This window comes from Megalops cyprinoides, chromosome 5, assembly GCF_013368585.1.
Source record: "Megalops cyprinoides isolate fMegCyp1 chromosome 5, fMegCyp1.pri, whole genome shotgun sequence".
Taxonomy (NCBI): domain Eukaryota; kingdom Metazoa; phylum Chordata; class Actinopteri; order Elopiformes; family Megalopidae; genus Megalops; species Megalops cyprinoides.
Window position 1 is genome coordinate 21437009 of NC_050587.1, and position 26830 is coordinate 21463838.

The 26830-nt window shown below is 42.8% G+C and overlaps 3 protein-coding genes across 3 annotated transcripts; 1 reads left to right on the plus strand and 2 right to left on the minus strand.

The window, feature by feature from the left end:
* Window positions 1-4509: 4509 nt before the first annotated feature.
* On the minus strand, window positions 4510-9323 carry LOC118777899 (transcriptional activator protein Pur-beta-like). Its single transcript, XM_036529143.1, has one exon. It carries the CDS (start codon window positions 9298-9300, stop codon window positions 8398-8400), a length of 903 nt encoding a protein of 300 aa, XP_036385036.1. The 5' UTR covers window positions 9301-9323; the 3' UTR covers window positions 4510-8397.
* Window positions 9324-11346: 2023 nt separating this feature from the next.
* On the plus strand, window positions 11347-16334 carry LOC118778009 (histone H2A.V). The gene is made up of 5 exons (XM_036529309.1): window positions 11347-11461; window positions 13672-13749; window positions 13898-14011; window positions 15624-15753; window positions 16200-16334. The coding sequence occupies exons 1-5, from the start codon at window positions 11459-11461 to the stop codon at window positions 16259-16261; spliced, it is 387 nt and encodes a 128-aa protein (XP_036385202.1). The 5' UTR covers window positions 11347-11458; the 3' UTR covers window positions 16262-16334.
* Window positions 16335-18522: 2188 nt separating this feature from the next.
* Window positions 18523-19987, minus strand: ved (ventrally expressed dharma/bozozok antagonist). Its single transcript, XM_036528776.1, has 3 exons — window positions 19705-19987; window positions 19069-19322; window positions 18523-18864 (listed from the first exon to the last, which is right to left on the minus strand). The coding sequence occupies exons 1-3, from the start codon at window positions 19985-19987 to the stop codon at window positions 18523-18525; spliced, it is 879 nt and encodes a 292-aa protein (XP_036384669.1).
* Between the last annotated feature and the right edge of the window lie 6843 nt (window positions 19988-26830).

Here is a 26830-nt window from a genome sequence, read left to right on the forward strand (position 1 = left end):
AGAATGAAACATACTGTATGTAAACTGCCTTGTGCAAGAGTATGTAATAAGCAAAAACATAAGGTTAAAAGTTAGAAGACATTGTAGCTGCTGCACAGTTTCACCTCAGTATCTTCACACGTAGAAATCCTGAAGCCTGGACTGGGTAGATGAGGAAGTCTTTCTTGACTCCTCCTCATACAGCACCTCTGTCCAATAGGACATAGGTTCATATCCAACTTGGTTCAGTGCTCTATGCTATATAAAATTTAATCAGAATTATCTTTCTGTGAATTTGGATAGGTCAGTATTTTTGGCACATACAAACCATAAATATTGTATTACAAATTATAACAGATATTATGCTTAAATTTTAGAAGTCATTATCATACTTCACACTAATTTTGTACATAATGATGGTGTGAAAAGTGTGCATAGAAGCTGATTGCTCTTTCCGAGTGCTCAGGAGTTGTGAAATCCTGTGAAAATGCAATGTGAAGCTTCATATAGCACCGAAAATATATGAGCAAACTACTTCATGACAAACTGTTCACTGACGTGTCTGAAATCTTTGAACAACCAATGAGTTTAAACACTGGGAATGAAAACCGCAGCTTGCTTGCACTTCTGAAGCATACTCCACATGTAGTTAACGTGGTTCATGACGTCATTTTTTTCACCAAGCCCTTTGTCTGCTTTGCCTTCTGTTCCTTGGACATAACCCGGGGTTCCCATCATACTCTTGTAACGTGAAGCGTACAGCGATGGTCCAATCGGCATTCATCCACAGCACCTGTGGGCGGGGGGAGTGCAGGAGAGATACTTCTCTTTGGGGTTCACACCGCCATGGGTACCCGGCTTTCAAAGAACGCCCGCCCTTGGTCCGAGTCGACACGCCCAGCGCCACGGCAACCGCACCAAGCCCCGGGGAAAGTGGAGCAGACGAGACAGTTTGTGTCTTAGCATGACCCCAGCAGGGTGTCCCGAGCATGTGAAATAATCCCTGTTGGATCTGGCTGGAAGCCCAGTGTGGTATTACAGGCCGATGGGCAGCCCTGTCCTGTGCGCTAAGGGAGGTCAGCGCGGCTGTCTGCTCGCGGGGGGGTCAGCCAGTTCACAGGAAGCCCTCAGTCGCCTAAGGCAAAAGCCTGTCGCATTGGAGGTAAAGGAATGGTTCTCTCTGTCTGAGCATAGTGAAATTGAGACAGTATGACTGAGGCCCTCAGTTCATATTCCACCGAGAGGACCGAAGGACGCCCTTCTCTGCTCACTTTGTGCGTCGCGTGTCTCCGTGGCAACTCGGCAGCCGGCCAGGTCAGCACCAGCACCCGAAGGACTCACCGCTTTAATTTGGAATCACAAATAATGTTCGTGCAATGTAATCTGCTAAGTCACGAAGCCTAGAGCGACTGTCACTGCTGAATTGCACATGTAAAGAGAACAGTACAGTAAAATTATGCGGTTTAATGGAAATGTGTACCTTTTGATTTCACAATGGACGAGACAGACTGAGGCAGTGAGGCAAGGCGATTAAGGAACTATGGTTCTGAGGTTGCCAATTCAGTTCCACTGCTATGACACCGATTCCTTGAGCAAGGTACTTGCACAATATAATCTGAATGTAAACGCCCAGCTGTAAAAATGGATAATACATTGTAGGAGGAATCTAATATTCTGGATATAACCCTACATAAGGGAAGTACACCATAGCTTATGTGACTGTGCAATAATGAACGACATCTATATAGCACCTTGCAAGTCTCTACCAACACTTTACAGAAAAAGAGGAAACTTACCTCAGCCCCCAGTGAGGGGCATGCACCTGGGTGATGCACAGCTTCCATTTGGCACGACATAATACACCGCACATTGGCCAACGTGGTGAGGCAAGGACTTATTTAACCAGCTGAATCATATCAATACAAAGTTGACTCAGGCTTGAATCCAGTATCTTGGTCATCACATCTCTTGACAGGTGCTGTAAAGTCATGGTCATTTCCCTGGCAGAGCAGCACTAAGTGTGATGGGGTCAGGACGTGAAAGTTTCATATTTCCAGTCCAGCCAACACCAGCTACTTTGAGTCAGTCCTCACCGTCATAATCCCTGTTTCGACAAGAAACATAGAATTGCAAACCGCGCGATGTCAGCCACATCCACGACTCCACGAGCATTGGTGCTCCCTGCTCGTGAGAATCTGAGGGAACAGAATCAGCTCATTACACAGCCAAAATGAATAATGTAAAGGACACCAAAAATCCACGTTAAAATGTTCCTTCCTTTAGGCGATCCAGTGGTGGAGCAGTGACCTTTGGTAAGAGCCAAAAAGAAACATTTTGTACTTTTTTTTTTTACTTTCCTCCCTTGCCATTTCCCAGCCCATCTGACAATGGTCACAGCACTGAAGAACAAGGACAAAAAAAAAAGCCACGGCGGGTAGTAGTGTACTTTTCATTAATTATAGGTTTCTTTATTTTGATACAAACATTACATTACATTTCTCTAAATATAGACTTGTAAAACTCCATTTAAAAAAAAAGGAAAATGTTGCTAGTAAAAAAGAATGGCTGGCCAGCACGTGCCAAACGGCACCAGCAGGCTCAATCGGGGGGCCCGCTGGAGCAGAACTGCCAGGCCCTCGTCACCGTCCTGCCTCTCACGGCACTGTGTGGCAATCCTGTGGGCTGTGTGTGGACCTGGGCTGGGGCGGCGCCCCAGGGGCTCCTCCGCCACCCCCACCCCCTGCCCCCTGGATTTGGATAAGGCTGGTGTGACAGTGAACCTTGCGGCACACCTGCGGATCTGAATTCACAGGAAGGCAAATGCATTTCATTAACTTAGCTGATTTGTGTGCACGGTGTCCATGTGTGTCTGTGTGCGTAAGAGCTGAGACCCCACAGGTCTAGTACTCAACTTCCCAGTGTTGCTCCCAGCCCTCTCAGAGCCTGAGTTTTGATTCCACCCTGCACCCAGCAAAATCATTTTACCGCAGAACCCACAGCCTTGGGTTTAAAACGCTTGCTGATCCTACTTCTCTTGTTCTTTTTCCCCCTCTCTCTAACGTGGGCTGTGCAAGCATCATTTGCTCTGCAGCGGAGCAGTAAATGCTTCCCAGCGAGCGACGTCATGCTCGCTGGATCCGAGGCAGACGCGGCGGCGAACTGGGAGGGCTGGAGCTGCGAAGCCCAATCAGGCGCAAGCGCAGCGAGTGCAGCAGGCGAAGGTGTGTCATATTCCCAGTCACTCAATATCCCACTTCCTCTCTATTCTCTCGTCTGCACTTCCAAAGAGGCCACCTCCGTGAATTGACGGGACCTCCTCCTGACCTCTGCTCCGCCCCTGTTAAAGGGCCACCTAAAACACTCTGGCTGAAGAAGACATAAGAGAACAGGTGGCCATTGAAAACGAAAGACCGAGCAGCCAGAAAAAGCACGCACCCCTAGCAGACCCCCTAGCATACATAGACCTTCATACATCTTTATTCTGGTGCCACATAAGGGCACAGCTTTGTGGATTTCTCATCTTTCCTGAATTTCCATCTTTGATATTCCTGTGATCCCCCTTTCATACAGCAGTGTAGAAAGCAGAGTGTCTGTTGTAGGAAACAAACAGCGGGCTCCAAAGCTCTGCACCGCATAGCAGCACAAACCACCACATGGTAATGCTCCAACCCAAAACTTTCTTCCGAGGTAGGGCGGAAGACACTGTTCCTGAAGCATGTCCGAATTCCTATCTGGTGTGTAGCACCCCCCCCCCCCCCCCCCCACACACACACACACACCCCTCCTGACTTGTCACCAGACATTTAGTCAGCTTCCTGCACCTGTTCCCTGCCAAGGATTTATTTATTTTGACAAGTTTTGATTGGAGCAACACTTAACCACCCATCTTCATGTCCACATTGGCCAGGCACTCAACAGGAAAACTCACATTTCTGTGCAGTGAATAGGCTACACTTGCAGGAGGAGGCCATGATCTAGATTGAAGGGAATATTAAAAGATACTCACAGAAAGTGCTAAACAAGCTCACCCCGGTCACAAACTGCACTGCAGCATCCCTACGTAGAATGAATTGATTGCACCAGGAAAAGAGTTGGTGTTTGTAGAGCTGTATGCTGAGGCCATTTTCACTTGAGTGGTAGCAATGTGCAGGGAGAGCCTTTCATTTCTCCCATTAGGACTCCCAGGTTTGAAGAGGGGGTTGCTGAGCCAGTGCCATAGCCACACAATAATGTGCCAATGTTTTTTGGGCACTCTACTGGCCCAAGGCCTTCCAGGCCTTCCCAGCCACTGGTTTCCCATCTGTCTGCTTGTCTGACTATGACAGACACACAGCTTAACTCTCACCCAGAGGTCAGCCTGCGGCACGCACACGGCCAATCCCAGCAGTCAGTGCGGCCCAAACAGCGAACGCGCTGCGGTCATCCACGGACAGAGGGCTTCATCGGTGTCAACCTAAACAACCGTGCTTATACCCAGTCATTCCATGGCCAGTCGGCACCTCCAACAGACACACAGACTGCACAACAATTAAAACCCTTAGCACATTGTCTGCTGAAGCCACTGAAGGGAAGCCTAAGCCACCAGGCCCAGCCAGCACCTCTCCACCATACAGCTGTACCATGTTACAGATTTAGCACACATTCTCTCTCTCTCTCTCTCTCCTGGGTTAAGTTAAAAAAAAAATGAATGGCCGTATGGCCTTCCGCCTCCCCTGCGCCTCTCAGCAGTGCATCCCCTTTCAGATAAACGGCCTTGTGGAGTGGATGGCAGCTGGAAGGGGGTGGAGCGAGAGTTAGTCCTGGCACCAGCTGCTGAAGCTATGTCACATTTTCACACTGCTGCCAGTGACTGCCTGCGTTTGTTAATCTGAACCTTCCAACCTGCCTCTGGAGTGCAAGCTCTAGCTCACCAAAGTCTGAATGATTCAAACATTCATCGAGCCGCAAACCTCGGTCCTTTCCAGAGCCGTGCACTGAAATTTATCAAGGGAGATTGCTTTAACATCACACCAGACAATCATCTGATTTTGAAGGGGGTCTCAAAAAAAGCAACACCCATGACTTGTAAACAAGGATAAATTACTTTTATTCACAATCCCCCACAGACAACCATTAGAATGTCATCAGAGGACAAGAGAGTTATTTACTGGTGCTGCCCCCTAACATTTTATTACACTTCTGATCACACTGCCAAGGCTAGGAGACGCGTGCTAGCTTGTCTCCAAAAAGTGGTGGAATGAGTGATGTCAACCACAGTCTGTCTTTAAGACACTTGTCGTGGTTTGAATAACGCTGGTGTGGTTTACTCATTGTCCTCTAAAAAAAAATTCAGTTCAACATCTCTCCTCCAGGGGAGTGGGGCAATTTTCAATCTGTCAAGATTTACCAGAATTTTGTGTTGTGTGTGAGAGTGTTTGTATTCCCAAAATCAAGCCCTTATGTCCCACAGCCCACAGGAGCGCCAAAAACCACAGCTGAATCATTTAGCACTAGGTCACAGGAGGAATCTATGTCTTTCCATGGCCTACACATTAAGATCTTCTGTGGGTCAGCTTGCTGCCCTGTCTCCACAGCTGCCTTGATTGTAAATTTATAGAAAATGGTCTGTTCAAGGCAGTTCTTTCACTTGGTGGAAAAAAAGGGCGATGACCGCTGTCAGCCACGTTGGCTCCAGCTGTGCTACTCTGCGTATGGCAGTGGGCAGCCTTACGTTAGAACCAAAACGGCACCAACTTATTTTGCACCTTCTCCTTGATTTGATTCCACTTTCAGACCTCTCATCCTCTTGTGTCTTAGTGTGTCTAATTCGTCTGCTGCCGGCTGGTAAAAGCGTTTTCCTCAGCAAAGAATTTTTTATTCATTATCGAAAGGGACGTGACAGATTACAGCAGAACACACATGACTGGAACAGCTGCCATTTCACATAACAGTACAGGAATAAGGATGTAGTCAACTCATATACGTGTATGTGTACATTATAATATTATTCATATAATATTATAATTCAAAAAACACTATTGCTCCCCACATGGTTTATATGACAAATTCTTTGCTGTGGAAAAGAACAGAATTAAAAGAATGAAGAACCACATCAAGCTAAATGGACTGAGACTTAGAAAGTTGTTCTTTTTTTAAAGTGCAACAATGACACATGGCAAAGAAATGAACACTTAACACACATTCTAACCTGTGTCAGAAAGCCATTGGTTTACTAGATTACTTTAAATTCTGCTATGAATGAAGGTATCGAGAGAAACTTCTGAAGCGTCACCCAAATGCACCCAGGGAAAAGAAATAACTAGATATGCCACAAGATGTGGATGATGCCAGGAATACTTATTGTTGCTTTTCTGTTTACCAAATACACCTACTGAGGGTTTGTTTAAAATAAATCAAATAGGAAAAAAACACACAGACCTGGAGCTGATTAATACCAACATACAGTAAATTAGAATACGTAATAAATTAACACAAGGCAGTTCCACACTGGAACATAATGCACAATTTAAAACGCCTAAAAAAGGACCATTGGACACGCATATGGGTGTCTTCCTGATAAATCTTTCGCCAACTCAAAAGTATTAATTTGAAATGAACATCAGACTTCATTTCTGAATGCAGAGTTCAATAATAACTAATAAAGCTTTCCGGGGAGCTGAAAGTGAAAACAGGGCAAAAGTGGACCTACTGTATCTAAAGTATACAGTCAACATATTGTGTTTATATTGTTTTTCTTTAATTATACAGGTGTTATGTTCTTCCATTCTCTCTTAGAAACAAAAGAAAATCTTAAAGAAAAAAAGAATAGAAAGCATCCTCCTGGACAAATCTTCTGCATCCCAGCTTAGTTCTTGAAATAAGACTGCTATACAACCATTTATAATTCTGTAATTCCTATATATATATTTCCATTTAGGTACTTAAAAATATTTTATGCTGGTTTGTTCAGTTTTTAAAGTATAATCTTCTTTCATTACAGTTTTTTAAACCACCATCCATGCATTTCTGTCCTGAAGCACACAAGTGTGTGATCGAACTTCAGACTTTACATAAATTAAACTGATCAGTCTTTAAACATTTAGTAGTAGAAGAATGACTGATGTTACCTTATGACTTAAGGTCCACACTAGTTGCTGAACTGACGCTTTACAAGATGATTCCCTTTCGAGGATCAAAGAAAAAACACTTCCAGTAGTTCTTTTCAACTCCAGAAGCAAAGGGTAACAACTATCCGTGCGTCGGAAACGCTGAGTGACGCCGCCGCTCCTGCGTAGGCCGATGTGTTGGGTCTTCCATCCGGTCAATAATTTTTCTCTTTAATCAAGTTCAAGACAACTTGAGACATTTCGCTCTGTTAAAGCCTGTACTTTACAGACATTTGTTGTAGTTGTGGCAGCTGGTTATTCCAAACCAGGATTCTAGACGTTAATCTGAGAAATAGTCCCTGGTTGCAAATATATTCTGGACTGCAAACGCAAAACTGTGGCTAAGTAAAGAAAACAATGTCCCGCCCCCCTCCCCGTCATAAATCTTCGCAAGTTTGGGTGGCCGTGTGCTAACAAAAAATGAGCTGTCGTAACCAAGTTAGCTAGATGTCTCATGAAGCTGTTCGTGTGTTCTGAAATTGTCCACACCCTACCGATAGTCCACTTTGCCATTTGATGCGCCTCTGGTTGTACCATCGCTGCAGAATCTTAACAAGTAACAGCTTAATACTCCTCTTAAGTTTATTTCTATTGGCGTTCGGTACCTACTATTTGCGTTATCAAACCCACTTCAGTAACTAGCTAGCTATAATTTCCATTAAAGGACTGATTCCTATAGTAACTCCCGGACTGCTCTAACAAACTTGTTAGAATCCCACACCGCCTACACGGACAAGGCCATGGTCAAAACAGTAATACAATGGATGCTGGTTTTTACTGGAAACTTTTTAAATCTTCCGTTAACACGGAGTTTTACACATAGCTATGAAGCCATTCAAATCTTATTTAATAGTTAATGTCCAGATAGCTATATCCCGTTTACTTTTAAAATATATATCTTAAAGAATAAGGTTTAATAACAAGCTGTCTTATAAGGTTATGAGAACCCGGTTGCTGGTTTACAATGGAGGTTTTTCTTTAGATCTGAAAATATTTTTTCGTTTTTACCCATGACAAATTACGCACTGGCTAGCAATAGCTATAGCTACTGTTTTAACTCTTGTAACGTTAACCCCTCCCCATTCCTTTTTGAACAAGAATCTGGTTGTAATGCGACAACATTTCTGTCATATGCACTTTACTCCACGATAATTTAGTATCAATGTTCGATTCGTCATGCACGTAATATCTGTCTTATTTCTGTGTTTTTGCAACGTTAGCTATACTATTATGGAACTCACGGCTTTTTAAACTAATTAGCTGTTTTAACTAATCAATCGTCGTCCACGTCCTCGCCTTCGGATTCTTCTCTTCTCTCGTACATTTTATCCCTCTGTCTCTCCTGGATCTCTTTCATCTCCTCGGCGTAGCGACAGAACGCCCCTCCGAACTTCCCCCACGCTTTAAAGGGGATAGTAATTGAGTTCCTGTAGCTTGGCTTTACCTCACTGACTCTCAGGAACACTCCGTATTTGTTAGACCCGACGTCAAAAAAGAACCGTTTAGAGTCCACCATGATGGATGTGCCCTCGGGAAGCTCGCCATACCCTCCGGCAGCTGCGCCGCCGGTCAACTCCTCATCGTCTCCGCCGTAATCATCTATCAGCTTGGCCAGGGCATCTCGAAACTCTATCAAGCCCTGAGCAGGGAGGGCGATGGTTTGGCCGGACTGCATGCCACCTCCTGGACCTCCGACTCCGAACCCAGGCCCACGGTTGACGGTCTGTCGGATCCGGAGGAACCTCCCCCGCTGGTTCTCCTTCAGATCGAGGTAGTATTTTCGGTTTTCTCGGACCAAGAACTCGCTCTTCAGGGCCCGACGAGGCCCACCGTCCTCGCCACCGGAGGACTGCGCGATCTGCTCGGGGCTGCTGGGCCCAAGTTGGGCGTAGTGCTCTATGAAATCCCCCAGGTAGTCGCGAAACTCTGCCGCTACTGACATGGAAAGGGTCAGGCGGCTTTTGGAACCCCCGGCTCCGACCTCGGCGATCTTGATGAACCTGCCCTTCGAGTTTTGCTTTACGTCCAAGTAGAAGCGCTTGTTTTGGATGTCAAGCCGCTTGGACGCCAACTCCTGGGTCTCCTGCTCTCTCTGGAAGTGCTGGAAGCCACTGCCGCCCCCACCTCCACCACCACTACTGCCACCGCGCTCGCTCCCACTGTCTCCATCCGCCATCTTCACCACCAGCAGCCAGCTTCTCCCTCCTGCGTATCTTTCCCCAAGTGCACACCCCCTTAGCGGAAACAGTATAATCCCGCCCAGCGCACTCACATTGGCTTTACGTCTGCCAATAACAACAGCACACCCAAACATTTGTTTCCTCATAAGTCAATTTCCTTTGCCAATCACACGTATGTAATTCACACGAGTCGATATCATTGGTTAGAATTATTAATCCGCCGCAACGATTTCCCTCTGTCTACTTTCCAATTGGCTTGCTCTTCTACTTTGACGTAAATGACATCGTCATCCCATGTTGTCCTATTGGTCACCCATTTTTGTCTCGAAATTCCGTCCAAAGAGTTCAAACACTGAACAAGCCCTCTGCGAGTCTTCGCTTCCCACAAGATATTATATTACATCATTTCCTCATGATATATACATTATTTCCACTTCATGATAGTGTGCAAAAATTTTCTTATCTTATTCTCATTTCCAAAGTTCTAGAGAAACGACTCTTGTATATGCCCAAGATACAATATGTCTTTTTATGAGAAGTTTGTGGATGTCTTATAATTTATGATAAATTTGCTTAAATTTAATATGTATCAATAATGTAACATTAGTTTCGCATTGTCAAAAAAAATCTGGGTTTGTCATGCTGAAAACTCTGCATGGATGAGTGCATCAGGACTCCTACTCCTGCTCCTGCTCCACCCAGATCAAGGTCCTGTTTTTGTGGGAACCACCATGCAAACCACCTACCCTTCCAACCATGCATATTATAGCACTCACACATTTCCCAAAAAACAATGCACCTGTGGATGCTTCCCCCTGTCCAGCATCTATATTGTTTGACCATACTTCATGAGCTCCATGTTGTTCTTGGTCTCGGTAATAGGTGCTTATCTGTACAGCTCTCAGGAGCAAGACCTGATATAATTTTAAGAATTCACCAAATGCTAAATTCTTTTAGAAACCCCAACCAACTTCAGTGGGTCTCAGCCCTCCATTCCATAGCAGTCAGTCATCACACAATATTTGTAATATGATTGCATGTTTCCTTTGCAAAGCCCAGCACAGATAAATGTCTGTTTGCCCACTATATGCACTTTTGTACGTCGCTTTGGATAAAAGCGTCCGCTAAATGAATTTATGTAAATGTAAAGTATCATTTATTGTGAAAATTCACCAAATACAGGATTACAGTGATAGAAAAAGAAATACAAAGACATATTGAGGATGCAAGAATGTCAGAACAAGAGAACTGTTGCAAAACAGTATGAGAAATCAAAGACTGATAATTAATCTTAAAAAATATCTCAGAACAGAACAGAAAAGGTGGATGATATAGAATAGACACAATGATGCATTCGGGACAAAATAATAATAAAATAGTAGATACGTTATTGCAAAGCGTTTCAAAACACTGAGCGCGGACCTTTTATGCATATTGATTTGTATCTGCTACTATGTATTAATTTGTATTTATAACATTATGTATTTTCTGTTTTTGCTAGGTGTTCATAGTTGCTCTTACATGTGTAGCTAATAACTAGATTATTCATTTTTGTAAAGCTAACATTATATGTGTTACATTTACAATTCCATTGTGGTTTCCTAATAATGAAATATCTGATTATTCTCTAATTTCGCAGTTTGTATTAAATTATCTTTTCCCGGTACTTTTATCTAACATTGCCCCAAAGGTCCCTCAGGACAAGCGCGCCTACAAAATAAATTATATCATATTGGGCTCGGACAGTCATTTGTTTCAACGCATTTTCAGCATGTTCGTTCTGATTGACGCAGGGGCTCAATGGGACACCCCTGAGCCATTCAGATATGAACGCGTTGACGCGTCGTTGAAAAAAGGATAGTCCTTGTTTTACTGTCGTTCATTTTCGCTGGTTCGTAGGTCCGTGTGCAAAAAGGCAGTTGAAGCTGAGCTTGAGGTGGGGGGATGGGTAAACATCGTACAAACAACAATACCATTGGCTGGAAAGATTATTCAAACCAGCATTGACGGCTTCCATTGGTGGACCATCTTCCTCGCGAGGATCCTCGCGCACAACCTCTCGCGAAGGAGGTTTATTGTTTCGCTTCATCTCCGGCAGAAAATTGCCTCAGGTCTCTTGATTCCAGAATAATAAAAAACAGCTGAACGGTAAAAATGGTAATGGATTTCTATTAAAAATTGTGTTGTTTTTAAATTAGTCAGAATAAGTGCAGAGAAAAATATAATGCAGGAAAGTGCAAGTAATTAAACTAATGCTAGCTGGCTAACAAGCTGACGTGATCTAGCTAGCAAGCCGGCTAAGCTAGCTAGGAAGCTAGTAGACTTTTCCTGAGAAGTAACTAGCTGGGAGTAGCTTCGCCACCAGATGTCTTGCTTGCTTTTAGGTGGTGGTGTATGTATACATTGTAGCTTGCTAAGTTAGTTACCCCTTTATATTAACCTGATGGGAGGCTATCCAGCCTCCTGGTTTTGCCTCTTAGATAACCAGGTAGCTTTAACAAAGTGGTCAAAGGCCAGTTTATCTAGGTGTACTTAGCTGACTGGTGATTTATTTGATTTTGTTATCGATGTTGCGAACTAGCAAACGTCTGGTTGCAAGTTCGGGAGCTAATTATTTTTGTAACTTCCTAGTTTGCTAACTAATCAGTTAAATTGGCTAGCGAGTCTAGCTATGCAACTAACGCCTGTCACTCAGCCTGTCCTGTTGGCTAGCCAAGTGTCAAGGCTGATGCGTAGTGTAGTTAATTCAAACAAATCTGTCAAGAGATTTTTGACGTCTTTGGGAGGTCTTTTGGCGGGAAAATTGTTCTACCACGTAGAGCTAATATTGGAACTGCTAGTTGTATTATATTGTGGGTTACAGTAGTTGGCCGTGTAGTTATCAAAGAAAGACAGTGTTCGCTTCTCGTCGATTGGTAGCCAGTCAGATTGCTAGCCACCATAAAACTGAAGTTGTGTTGGCTAGCAAGCTAACTGTGGATAGCTAGCCAGCCAAGAGATTCATTGGGTCGGCTGAGTTGGATAACCTAACGTTTAACCACCTCACTGGTGAAGCAGTCGGGCTTTTTTTTATAACTGTTGTAACTAACAATCTAGCTTGAGCTGAAAGACAGCTGGTGCTGTAGCAGGCTAAGTTGATGTTTACCTTCACTGTCTGGAAGCGTGTGTGTGCGGGTCTTAGAATGTCAGAATGGCATGTTGTTCGGTCGTAAGCCGACAGCTAACTGGCTACCTTTTGAGGCATTTCTTCGTAACATTATGTCTGATCGTTATCTTTAATTCCCCTGTACATGAAATACATGGAATGTATGAAGAACCATGGTAGGATGTACATTAGTGAATTGTGTAGTGTGTTGGACAGGCACTGACCGGGACTTCTCAGTGCTAGCAACAGCGCCCTCTTAGGTTTATACGAGCTTTGTCAATACCCAGCAATAACAGACTGTTTTACCAACTACAGCTCTTCAAATGAATGAATCAGTGTATTTTTATAGTGGCCTACACAATAAACAGATTTCACAACCATTGCTAATCAGTGTGTTCTGGAATTACTGGATCTGGATTTTATTTTGTGTATTGTGTGCAGAACCAGAGTGCACCATGAACTATGAAAACCCAAAGTTGAATTTAATTATGTTGTAACCTGCCAAATGGAGCTGTTCTAGTATGTAGTAGCTTAATTTGAAGTTTCATAATAGTTTCATCAAATAGTTAAATATGGATTGCCATCACGTGCACAATATGTTGCCAACCATGTGGAGTTATGGGACCTCTCTTAGTTATTGAATGAACTGTGTGTGTTAGTAAACTACATTTTCCAGTGTGCATCAAAAAAGACTGCACATTCTCCTTTGAAGAGAAGCATGTTGAATTATTGCTTATTGAGCAGACATATTACAATTGATTCCTAAAGGGGTGTGTGTGGTAGTTGTTTTTTAATTAATATCCCTTGTTCAGTTAGCCCAGCTAATCATATTTTCACAGGTATGCATTCATATGGCAGGAATGACACAAAATTTACCGTAGGAACAATATTTTTCCAGCTGTGACAGGTTGCTAAGAGAATCGTTTAAATCAGTCAGACTGAGTAAATAATTGAGCTTAAGTAATTAAGAGCTGAGGTTCTCTGGAAAAAAAGCCTCACATGCCACAGCCCTCAATTGAATTGAATTTGCCATCCCTGGTGAAGTGTGTTTGACAGATATGTTCAGATGCTTTCTGAACCTGTAGAATGTTTTGTTGAGACCCTGTGAATCGTGAAGTTTAGATTTCCCATGTCTCTTCAATACGCCTCCAGTGTTCATGCAGTCATTTGCTGGCTCTCTGTAATGTCTCTCTCTCTCTCTCCCCCTCTCCCTCCCTCCCAGGCAGGAGGAAAGGCTGGAAAGGACAGTGGGAAAGCCAAGGCGAAAGCAGTGTCTCGCTCACAAAGGGCCGGGCTACAGGTAAATCAGTCTCCTCTTTCTGCACGCTTTCATGCGAAGTACTGTACATAGTCCCTGTATCATATTAACATGGAGGTAGATGAAGACTTCTGTAAACTGAGAAAACCTCCAGTGAGTTTTTTTTTTTTTTTTGGATGACTTTACACAGTTTCCAGTGGGTCGTATCCACCGACACTTGAAGACACGTACTACAAGCCATGGGCGTGTTGGGGCCACTGCAGCAGTCTACAGCGCTGCTATTCTCGAGTACCTTACTGCTGAGGTGAGACCTGTAGCTTTCCCTAGCTGTTCAACAAAGAAAGACAGTAAACACGTGATCTGGTCTTTGAAGTTGAAATACACCACAGTTACTGATAACTGTTTCTTCCCCAAAGCATATGCATGTCTCATGTCTCTGCTTCTGATTTTAAGTGTGTGTGTGTGTGTATGTGTATGTGTGGGTGTGTGTGTGCGTGCGTGTGCATATTGTGAAGGGATTGAGTGCAGAAAGTGTATTTTGTCATTCAAGTGTGGCTAACAGCTTTGGAGCTTTAGATTTAGAGGAAGTGTCAGGCCGTGGTGGATTGCTGAAAAGATACATGCATATTCCTTTGTCTTTATGTGGTAGTATTGGGACAGTCTGCTGTAAAGCATGACGCAGGATCCACACACAGGTAATCTGACTTATCAGACAATTGGTCTTAGGTGATGCAGTGTGGAAAGCAATTGTGTTTTATGTGCATATTTAAATGTAGGTTCAAATTTTGCCTATCATGTGCCCAGCTGAGGTACAGAGAGGCAGTCCTGAGCATTGTACCTCTGAAAATGATTAGGTACACCATTGTTCTGATATTCTTAACATCAGTTAGAGGGTTAGATCATGTTAGGATTGTGCATTGAGTTCATTAGAGCTCAATAAATCTTGCTGCCTGACGTATTACTTGCAGAAACACGTAACATAATCCACATTTAAAGATGAAATGAATGAATTCGGTATGCAACTGCAAGCATAACTTGCATTTCACTGGGAACTGAAGAGTAAATACATGCAGTGTAACACAAAGTGAATGACTAATTTAAGGAGAACTTTAGGTCAACAAATCTAAGTGACAGTGCCTTAAAGTATTTCCACAAAATTGATGTATTTTGTTAGCTGATTGCCAGTTGATGGCACTTGCCTGACTTGTTTGGTTCTGTACAATGGCTTTGATTTTACATTATGCATTGTCACCAGAGGTGGAAAACTCCGGCTTCAGAAAGTAAAAGTCCTGCCACGTATTTGTTCCACCCATGCACTACACCACCTGAATTTAATTAGCACAAGTCTTCGGCCAGGTAGAGGAGCTAATTAGTGAAATCACCTTGTTTAGTGAATGGCTAGAACAAATACATGGTAGGACTTTTACTCTCTGAAGCCGGGGTTTTCCACCTCTGATTGTCACTATGATGAAATCCTGCTAACATGTGTGTGAGGTCCACTGTGTATTTAGTTTTTTCATGTATTTAATTCTGGATTGTGTAGCCTACCATATAAGGCTGTTGCTTTTGTTCTTAATTGTGTCATTTTTACGTCTGATATGCAAATGAAGTTTGTAAACTGGATCCACAGTTCTGCATACCTCTTCTCAAATGATTCCCCTGCTAATTTATCTAGTTTGCAGTTCTTGGAAGAGGGTGAATATTTCACTTGACATTAATTTGGCACCCTGGCAACTGACATCATTAAAGATGTTAAGAGATTAGATCTGTCCACACTGAATAGGATGTAGTGGTTTATGTGCCAATTAGATATTCTCCTTTATATTTACTTCTCTTACAGTTAACACTGCTTACCATTGATGAAGCATCCATTTACTGTGATAAACTGCTGTCTTACTCGTCTCACTTGTTTCCAGGTACTGGAGTTGGCAGGGAATGCATCTAAAGATCTTAAGGTGAAGCGTATAACCCCACGTCACTTGCAGCTGGCCATCCGTGGTGACGAGGAGTTGGACTCTCTCATCAAGGCCACCATCGCCGGTGGAGGTGTGTTAGCGCTCGGTTTACATACACTCATGCGCCACACGTGCACACCAGCTAGCACAAGGCCGCCCCCTTGTGGTTACAAAACTATTGCACTAATGTCATCTGTATTGTCAAGGAGGTTTGCAGGAGTGAGCATGGCATTAGCCCCCATTGCATCCATTTGCCTCCACTGGCAGTTCCTCATTGTTTTCGTTGCATGATCTGTGTGTTGGGCTCAACATTTCCTGCGAAAATGTGCTGCTCCTATTCGTTTAACATCTAATGTGAGGGAGCTATGAACATGTACATGTGAAGTGAAGGTGAGATGAATGGATGCAGATGTTTGTTCTCCTATAAACCACCTTAGTGTTAGTGTTGGAGAAAAGCAAGGTGAATCTGTCTTTCCCTGACCACATTTCTCTCTGCGTGTCTTTTCCCCCCTGACTGCTGTTTTCCATTCTCTGCAGGTGTGATTCCACACATCCACAAGTCCCTGATTGGCAAGAAGGGGCAGCAGAAGACTGCATAGAGGCTAGAGAGGGCCTGAGCTTGAAGGGTTCTCACTCCAACTTGGACAAAGCAGGCAGAGAGGACTGGCCAGACCAGGAGGTCCAGTTCTGTTTTTGTTTTGTTTTGTTTTTTCCCCTTTTTCCTTTTTCCTTTTTTTTTGTTTTTGTTTTGTTTTATTATTTGTAATTGTAGTTAAAAGATGAAAGCAATTAATTGATAGATTTTTGAGTTGTAATATTTCAAAAAAAACAAAACAAAAATGCCAAAAAAAGAAGAAACCTTTGTATGTTCTTTTTAGATTGTTTGACAGAGGGGCGGGGGGTGGACATGTATCTTGTCATGTTGTCATTGTGACAAAATTTGTTGGATTGGCTAGAGCTTCAAAAGTGTTTTATACTGGAAAAAAGGAATTGTTAAACCATGTTTTACAAAACAATGTTTGTGTGTTTTTCATTTTACAGACCAGTGTGATACAATTCGAAAGCAGCGCACCACTAACATGATCAGGTTTTAGGCCTATTTTAATAGGGAACTGACTGGGAGAGCTGTAACACAAGGAGAATCACCTCCACATAAAGAGTTAAACGAAACCGTTTGCTGAATTACTCCAAACATTCAGGACGAGTGCTTCCAATTAAATTCATCATCGATGCATGTAGAATAAGTCCATGCAATAGGAAATTTAGTTGTTTCATTCGTCAGAGCCCTGGGGCATAGAGGACTGCCCTGTCAGGTTATTGGTCAGCTGGGGGAAAACGCCTTACTCATTTAACAAAATGCTGCTATTCTTGCAGAGTATGTTGCATTAGCACTGTACACACCTGCTAATTCCACCAGGATTCACACAGTCTTGTGAGCAATGTCATTTGATTGTGCAGTTTTCCTGTTAGGAGGGGGAGGAGCTTGGCTCAGGGCAGACCTAGTAGAAAACAAAATTTATAACCCTCCCTTAAGATAAATGTTTATGAGCAAAGTATATAACCCCGAGCCGAAGGCACACCGATAAAAGCACATGAAGAAGGCGTCTAGCTGAAGTTGAACACTCAACATGACAGTGCTGTGACTGAAACTGACTAAAAGTGTTTCAATAAACGTCAGTAATAAATTTATCACTGTATAAAAGGTGCATACAAAAAGTGGGTGATTTAAAGACTGATATCCGTAAATTCATATGCACGGAACTGAACTTGAATTTGCATCTGTTGTACATGAGGCAGGCGACTGTTTATGGATCATGTGCACAGCTACCTCTCAACCAGCAGAGGGGGCAGTTAGTCCAATATCTCCTGGCATGTCAGTCACATGCGCTAGATTACAGACGTTTCAAGTGTCTTCGCGGTCGCACCCGCATTATTTAACTGTCCTTGAGAAATGTTTGTGCTTCGTAAAATTATGTTTCAATGAACTCGACTGCATTGACAGAACTGCATTTCGTCTGGCGAAACTCCAAATCAGCACGCCAAGCAGAGTGCATTGTATCTCGTCGCGCTTTACAACAAAATTTTAATTATTTTTTATATTTTGGATTATATTTATTTTAAATTATTTTTAATTTTATATTGTTTATATTGAATTATTTTTGTCCAGTTAAATTTAACTTCATTTAACTGGACGGAAATTTAAATTCTTAAGACATACATGGGATGACGGGATGATTTTAAGTAACAACTAAATGAATGTCCAGTTGCGTGATATTACCCTGTGCAAAATAGTTATTGATAGAGATAACATGAAGTGCATATCCAAAAATAGCCCCTTCCCATATGTTGGAGACACTCATCTCGTCGATAGTAATAAACGGTAAAAGAACAAGTGAATTAAAATGTTTTTTAATGTTAATAATATTGCAAAATTCATTTATAATATTGCAATTAGTATTGCAAAATTCATTAATGTCAACAGAGACCTTTATGTATATTTTATACTTAAATAGCACATTACTGTACAACAGAGAAGAAAGCCATACAAAAAATGACACAATTATTGCACTACCCGATTTCTAGTGAAACAGTGAAAACACTTCTCAACATAGTAAGAGACATGGTAGCTACACATCACTATCAGTTCAGCAATGACATCCAGCAAAAACTGAATGAACAAGACCTGCTAAATGAAAAGGATTTGCTGGATAGCACCAGGTCTCCAGTCAACAACTGTCTATGTCCAGCACTTTAGGTTCATAGACGAATCAGATCTGGATGAGTCTGTCAATTAACCACTTCTGTGATGATTTTCATGGCATTAGCGCCGCTGAGTGAGGGCCCTGACAGCCGCACTGCTTTAGTAGTGGTGAGGGTAAGGATGGTAAGGAGGCATCAGCGGTGCACTGGCGGGAGGCACGACCAGGCCCGGCACGCTGCTACACGTGTACAAGGAGTCCATTGGCAGAGTGGGAATTGCGCCCCCAGCAGGAGGAGTGGTGTAGTGCACACTGGAGGGAGGCAGGTAGGGGGCTGGGTGCTCCTGCACTGGGTAGTAGCTGGGATATGGAGCAGGCCTGAAAGCCTGGAGATCTGGAAAATGCATCAGCTGGGAGGCCACCTTTGCCTGGCAGGCCTGAGCCAGGGCGTCATGAAGGGTCCTCTTCAGCTTCATTCGTCGGTTCTGGAACCAGTTCCTAATCTAGAGAAGGGCAAACAAAAGGGACAAGGAGATTACAGTAACAGTCTGAAACAAGATCACAAAGCACTGTGAAAACCACCGCAATCAGAAATGTCTGTGACGGTGCAAATCAATTCAATTTGAATAGAACACGATTTCTAATCACCGATAATCACCGTCTGTAAATAATAAGCACTTACACACAAATGAGTAAGCGTTACACACCTGTTTGTCCGAGAGATTGAGCTTCTTGCAGAGCTCGGCCTTGTCGTGGGTGCCCAGGTAGGCGTTCCTTTTGAAGGCCTTCTCCAGGTGGTTGATCTGCTCGGCGGTGAACGCGGTGCGTGGTCGGCGCCCTGCAGCAGGGGATGTCGCCAGGGCGCTCTGAGCGCCGACGGGGGAAAGAGATCGCCCACCTTCGCTCTCATAACCCGATGTCTCTTCCTCCTCAGTGCCGCACCTAAAGCTGGACTCCATTACTGAGAAAAAGAGAGAGGCAAAACCTTAGGTAACAAATCTCAGTTACAGTCTCTGGTGTGTCAGCAGTCACAACCATCCAGCTTTTGTTTATCTGAGTTTACACCAACTGCCACGAGTCTTTTAGTCTTAAAATGCTATTACTTTTTATGCCTGCAGTTTCAGCAGCAATTCAGTAAGTTCTGATCGAATTACAAAATCATATGTCTATCAGAAGTTCCTTTGTTTTAGCTGTATGTGTGTGTAAATTTTCTTATTATCTTATTTTAAATCTTATTCTAAATTTTCTTATTTCTTATTAAAATTATTAACAGCAGTTAAACTCTTAAATAAATTGGTCTGACCCTCATTAACACAGCTTTGTACAGAGAGAAGTGCTCTCACCTTGACTGTTAGAGTCGAGATTGTTGGAGCTGTCTGCACTGGGCTCTTGGTGCACAGATCCTGGGGAAATGTGTCCATGTGAAGGTTCCCGCTGTACTGGTCTCTCCTGGACCTGTGTGCTGCTCTGTCTCTTGCTGCTGTAGAACCCTGGAAGGCTCTCTGAAGGGGTTCCGGAGGCATAGGGGCTTGTCGTGACCCAGGGGTCATCCAGGGTCTTGGGTCCTGAGCTACCGGTACCCTGGCTGCTCTGGGACAGCCACTCAATAGAGAAGTGTCCTTTCATGGTCTCAGAGTGTAATCGTAATCCAGCAAATGCGAGCAAACGTCCCTCCAGCGGCAGAGGAGGATCTTTGCAGTGTGATTTTGCCTTCCCTTTATGGTGGCTCCTAGGAGAGGCTGCAGCCTTTTCTATTTCTTTTGAAAGTAAGTGAGGTATGTCCTAGTCCAGGTCTTCTTCACAGCAGTTTTGTGAGTGAGAATGCTCTTCCGCTGTCTCCCTCTCTTGCCTGGTGATGTGTCTGTGAGAATGATGTCCTTTGCTCCTGTGGCTGTTGCTTGGGTATTTATGGAGGGGTTGCCCACTTCATTTACAATTCACTCAGGCCAGGGATCAAAGGGAAGATCCTCCTGCTTCCACTGACACCCTTCCAGTTTTCACAAGTGTGGTAATTAAGACGTCTCATTCGCCTCAGAATGAGCCCATTAATTCCTGGCACCAGCAAGTCTGGGGACAGAAACCCCTTCCCCTCCCTTTCCACTGTCTCCATTACCTATGCTGTGAGTCTGCATGTGTGTGTGTGTGTGTGTGTGTTTGTACGGATGTGTGTGCAGCTTGGTCTTCCTCATAGATTTTACTGTTAATACTGGAGCTATTTGAGAGTTGAGTTTACTGGATCCTGCCAATTTAGTGTCAGGATGTGATGAAGATATCGATGATATTATTGATTTGCATTTCTCTACCCCCTTTAGCTCCACTCTAGCCTGGCTTTTTGTTCATGAGTTTTTTTATCCTTAACATATGATATGAAATCATTTAGAATTTTTATTTTCCTGCCTGTAGCCCAATTTATCTTCACTGTAGGTTTTTGTCTGTTTTGCTGCTGACCGTACTACTCACATCAACTTTTCATGTTTTGAGCAATGTTTGGTTTTGTTAGAATATATAAATTATTGCATTGTGCATTTGGTTCATTGTTGACCATACTTTTTATACACCCCTATTGTTTACATAAAGTGTAAGGGCCTTGTTCAGTTCGTTGTTAAAAATTTGTGCTATTATTTGGTGATGTATACATTCCATACAAACCTATCCAATGATTTGCTCAAATTCCATCGAATATGCCCCCATTGTTGACTCGGCGTTCATCAAACGATACCAGATTACTTTTAAGAGGTGCTGCCGCAGTCAGTGCTGATTAGCCTAGGTAGGCCTGGCAATGGCATCTGCCCACAGGCAATTGACATATTTGGTGATAGTGACTAGTTTAAATAGCATCCTCTGTTTCTTTCTATTAGATTAGATTTAAATAGACGTATTAAAACTGTTCTGTTTTTAATCGCGGAAACACTTGTTTTTTTCTCTCGTCATTTGATTCCCCAGTCTCTGTGTCGTCAGTAATTGATGTACTTATAAAATAATGGAAGAAACGCGGCGATCAGAGTTCAGCCTAAGAATCTTATCATAAAACGAGAAGCTGCCACTGCAGAGATTCCCCCCGGTCTCATTTCAAACAGACACTTTAAGTTGTCTCTAGGTAAATCGCTGCGGACTATCAAAGCGCCGAGCTCGTCCGATGTTAAAAGATAATGACCTATTAGCACTATATAGTGCGCCATTGAGCGTGGAGACAGAAGTCTGTCGGAGTGCGGGGAGGCTGTGGTTAGCCCCTGAGATAACAGCACTATCCCGGCTCTATTCAAAAGGCGAGGGCCACTTATTATCTTATCAATGGCCCAATTTGTGATTGAGTCGATGAACGCTGTCCGCCCATACGGTACATGACATACCGCCTCTCTTTCCCCAAAAGAATTGAGAGGGTACTTCACAAGCACGTAGCGACTGTTTACCCCGTTATCACACGTAAAGGGATCAAGATTGCCTCGATATGCCCTGCCTCTTTTTCGCATTGAAGATTCTATAGCCTTAAGAAGTGAATGCCTGTAAATTAACTGACGGAGATTAGAGGCGCCAAGGCGGAGGCAAGGGGGAACTAAACCCAGAGGGATTTTCGGCCTTAGTATGCAAATTACGTACAAATGTTGTTTATTGGTTTTCAGCGCAATTGCTCAATGTATATGTCTAACATTGTGGAGGAAATGAAAGCTGTTATACATTGATCATAGGCGGTATGATTTAAAAGTGGTATTTCTTACATGTGTCTCAGCAAAAGCAGTTTGAAAAATAAATAAATAAATAAATTTCCCAGACTTCAAAAACTCACTCATCAGTTAATAAAAAAAATGTAGGCTACGAAATCACACGGAGACCGTATTTGAAACCAGGGAACAGGTTTATACATATACATTTTGTATTTCTGTACTCCTTGTCTTGCAGAAGGTAACAGAATAAACCCCTTCACCACCACCACCAGTTCACTAACAGAGTAGGATATCGACTTGTGAATTAAAAATAAAAGACGGAATTCCACTGAATATAGCATCGCGCACTGGGTCATAGTGAAACATGTTGATATTAAACAAAAAAGTCCTCGATATTGGCGTTTTTCGTGTTGATTCTTTAACTCATCTCAAAAATGGTGTGGTACTGCCTTGTATTGCAGGTACCCTGCAGCTCTTAGCACTGTACCTATCCCTCGGTGTTGATGCGTCACTGGACTTTTAAAGAATTTGCTGTCATTCCGGACGACCTGCACAGGCTCATTAAAATATTAAGGAGCTATCCACCACCTTCATCTTCATCTACAGTAATATGTAATTTCAGACAAAGGGTGTAAAGTCTCCACAACTGCACTGAAATGCACAAACTAAATGTTTCCTTCCATCCCCTCATCCAGCGCCACCCAAGGTTCATTTCAAATAGCATATTTCAAACTACATTTATGTCTGATGCTCGTTGCAGTACAGTAATAATATGCTTATGGTAAGGAGACAGCAGTGGGTACAATGTGCTCAGTTACAATATGTCATAAGTGCTATGGTGAAAGAATTGGGATGCCCCATAGTCATGCCTGGACATGTAAGTTTGACTTCAGTTGAAAATGGACCTCAAAGTTCCACAAACAAACACTGACCACCAGACTCAACGTACCTTGATCCTTATCTCTGAAGGATAATGTAACTTTTTTTCTCAACAGACACTGCTTGAAAGATTCAGCAATCACCAAAATGAATGACAAAATTGACCGGTCATTGAAAAAAGTAACACATTAATCTACGAGTCAAATGTTAAGACAAATGTTGATTGAATCCTGAAGTAAATCTGTACTGTACTTTATGTAGTGTGCAGCAGACCATGCTAATATTTTAGAGTTCTAGCACTACCTTTTTAAAGAGGTGTACTTATGTCCTACATAAACCAATCCAAAAACATTTAAAGATGAGACTTTAAAATCAATGTATTTTTCAGACAATGTAAATGTAATTAAGCACAATGCAATGTGTTCAGTTAGAAAGAGCAACATTTTTTTCAGGCCCCCAAAGTTGTTCCCATTTTACATAAAATGCTGAAAATTAACTCATAAAAATAAGTGCTGAGACACAGTTATGAAGCATGTTCAATTTTCAAATCATTCTGGTCCCAGACAATGAGGTGGGAAACCTCATATGTTGTGAATTTGATTGCTTTCCAAGTCACTGGGCTTGTTTTTCTAAACTCCTTAAAAAAATTACCTGCAATTTCCTGAGGAGCAAAAATGACAGAGTCTGAGAAGTTTTCAGTTTATGCTTGGGGCTTTTGTTTGAATAAAACAGCCCTATAATCTTTGACTGTGACAAATGAAAAGATTATATTCACTCGTGAAAGCAGTGGTGTTTCTCCACTATAAATTCTGTGAAAAACAGAAGTCCAACAATTCATGGACGTGATCAATTTGTTGATGTTTATGCTCTTTATATTTCCTGATTTGCAGGCTTTATCAATTCAACACAATGTTTTGACGCAAATGTAAATTCCTCTGACTTTCCTTTTTAAAATAGTATAATTCAGCAACACAGTTGTTCACATATTTGTTAAATGTGACTTGTTAACTATGATTTTCAGTGCAGTGTTACAGAATGATTCCATGAAAGTGCATCAGATTGCATTATACTAAAGTGTTTTAAATGGAATAGGCCCCCATACTGTATCATAGCCCATGCATCATTGCACAGAGTTGCTGTAAAAGCCAATTGTTCACAACCCTTTAAACCGTGTTTATGTAATGATGTTTTCATTTGTGTTGTTGCTTTTTTTTGGTTGACTGAACCCTGAAACGGATAATGACAATTTTCTTTTGATTGTTCTCACTTTCAAATTCCATTACTGTCCTCCTCCATTCCATGCCAAATAAAATTATGGTGACTGAGTAAATACAGTGACTTTTACACACAAACACACACACACACACATAGAAACGCACCGAAAACCAGAAGCAGAGACATTCATCTGCCTGGGGGGAGAAACAGCTATCAGTAGTTGTGGTGCATTTAAACTTCAAAGACCAGATCATTTGTTTACTGTCTTCATATCTGTTAATCTGCCTCTCTCCTCTTTTTTGTCCGTTTATCTGCAAACACAAAGCCCAGATCCCCATACTCTCCCGTATCTCACAGTGATCGCCACAGACGTTACAGACTGTTGCGTCAGAGACAGGGAGTGGATTGCGGTCAGCAGGCCCCGCCCCCTCCCCTCCCAGCCCATCCAGGTCCTGATGTGTGATAATGGAGGCTGACTGCTTTGATGTGAATGACAGCATCAGGAGCAGGGATACGCCGCAGACAGGAGCCTGTTTTTATTGACGACGGGTGGGATGGGGCGGGGAGGGGACGGTGGAGACGGCACGGAGGCCCTTGCACTGCCACAGCACCCATCAAAGGGGGGGGAGGTACAGAGCGGGCCCCCATATGTGTGGTGATTGACGGTTGGCGAGTTTATCTCTTTCACACTTTCTTTGATACTTCTGTCATGTAGTCCAATGCTGTGACCCCCTGCATCGCAGAGGACTTTAGCTGGTTGGCGTGGTTCTGCTGTTTTACTACCACTGCTGACTGAACTCTTCTTTTTGTCACATTGACCACCTTCAAACTGGACTACCCAATTTCTCTGTATTTTGCTCTCCATTAACATTTTAAATTTATATGTATGTGCCATTGTTTGTGATTTTACAGACAGTCCTATCCAGAACAACAAAGCAAAAGGTAATGTGGCCAAATGAAAACAAACAGGAAATGTGCTGTAAACCTGCTGTGACAGAAAACACAGCATCTCCAATGCTGTGACATTACCACAGTAACCATACATCACAATGCTGTCTCTTTCAAGTATATATGTCACAGATTCTTTTTTGTGTGTGTGTTTTTTTTTTGTTAAGGCTGTTGAAAGTGATTTTTTTTCTGTTTAATGCAGCCTCATTGGTTCTATCGCTTTAGAAGGAGAACTGTCATTCTAGAAGGAGAATACCTATAGGGCAATGTCACCTTCTCTACTACAGTAACTACAGCTCCACTTGCAACACAAAGTCTTAATCCTTGCAGCAAGCAGCAGTACTTGCTCTGCGCTGTTTCCCCTGCGATTGACCCATGCCTCACTCTGTTGACCGAGGCTGTGGAGTCATTTGAGTTCAAATTGTGTTTCACGTTTTGGGAATTAAAGGTACGAGTCTAGTAATTGAATCTTGCCCGAGTAAAGGTATGTGACAAGTGCACAGCTGGACTGAGAGTCCTTGCAGCGATAGTGGGTTTAGCCTGTCTCCACAGCCCAGAGACATGGCCCCCTCAATTCCCCCTGCCCCTACCCAAGCACAGAGCAGACGGTGGTTTTACAGGGTAATGGACTCCAGCAGAGAGAGTCTTTGATGGACCTCAATGATCCCCTTTCATCTCTAATAGGGCTGTTTGCTGCTCTGTTATGAACACAAATGCCCTGTCCTTTATTCCAGTGCTAGCGGGGACAGCTCTGTGGATCTTAACCAGCAGGGAGTCAGGCAGCAGTGTCAGTCACAGGACAGGGGATAGTCATACAGCATCTGGAGAGTGTCACAGGAAAAGACAGAGGAGCACCCAAAAAGCTGCTCATGTAAAAAAAATGCAGTTAAAATGCTAATCGTCATCCACAGCAAGATATACTGCAAAAATGCTGCTGAACACCCTGTTCACACTGGATGTGATGGGATCAGTGTGGGTTTTGCACAGGAAGTCAGACAACATAACAAAACATTTAAAAATATGCAAAACATATAAAAATGTGCAAAACATCTAAAAATGTCAGCATTGTCCACCTTTGGTGTACCTAAGAGGTAAAGGTGTAAAATATGTGCAAAATCACTGGAGACAAAATTACATCAAATTATTGGTATTCGTTTTACCTTGCATTCTCTTCAAAGCATTGTCAGCAAATCTGTTCATACTACTAATACTACTACTACTACTACTACTAATAATAATAATAATAATGATAATAATAAAACTAGGCATCTAAAAACATACGTCGGTCAAGAATTAAGAGAGAAAAACATTCACATGGCAGACATGTACTAAAAAACATGAGCACTAATAGACAGTCCTAGCAATGTAAACCACAAAAGGAAAGATAACCAGGAAGGTCCAGGAACACCAAAGGTGAACATACACACTCCTCTGGTCCCAAGGAGCAAAAGGTGTGATATTTTTGGGCTTCCCAGAAGCTGGAGCCTGGGTGTCACAAAGCACACGTGCCTGGGACTCAAGAAGTCCACAGACTTTCCTGCACCTCAGTCAGTCCATCCACAATGAATAAAAGAAGGAGGAGGAGGCAGGCAGGGAAAAAATGTAGTGAAAACTCTGTGAAGCTTATTTTTAAAAATCCAAGGAGAGCCACAAGCTTGTATGCTTATGCAGTCATAAGCACGCAAAACATTTTTTTATCATGTTAGCATGTTATACCTTACCATGCTAATTAATTCATTCACTGTGCAACAGATTTTAGATCTAT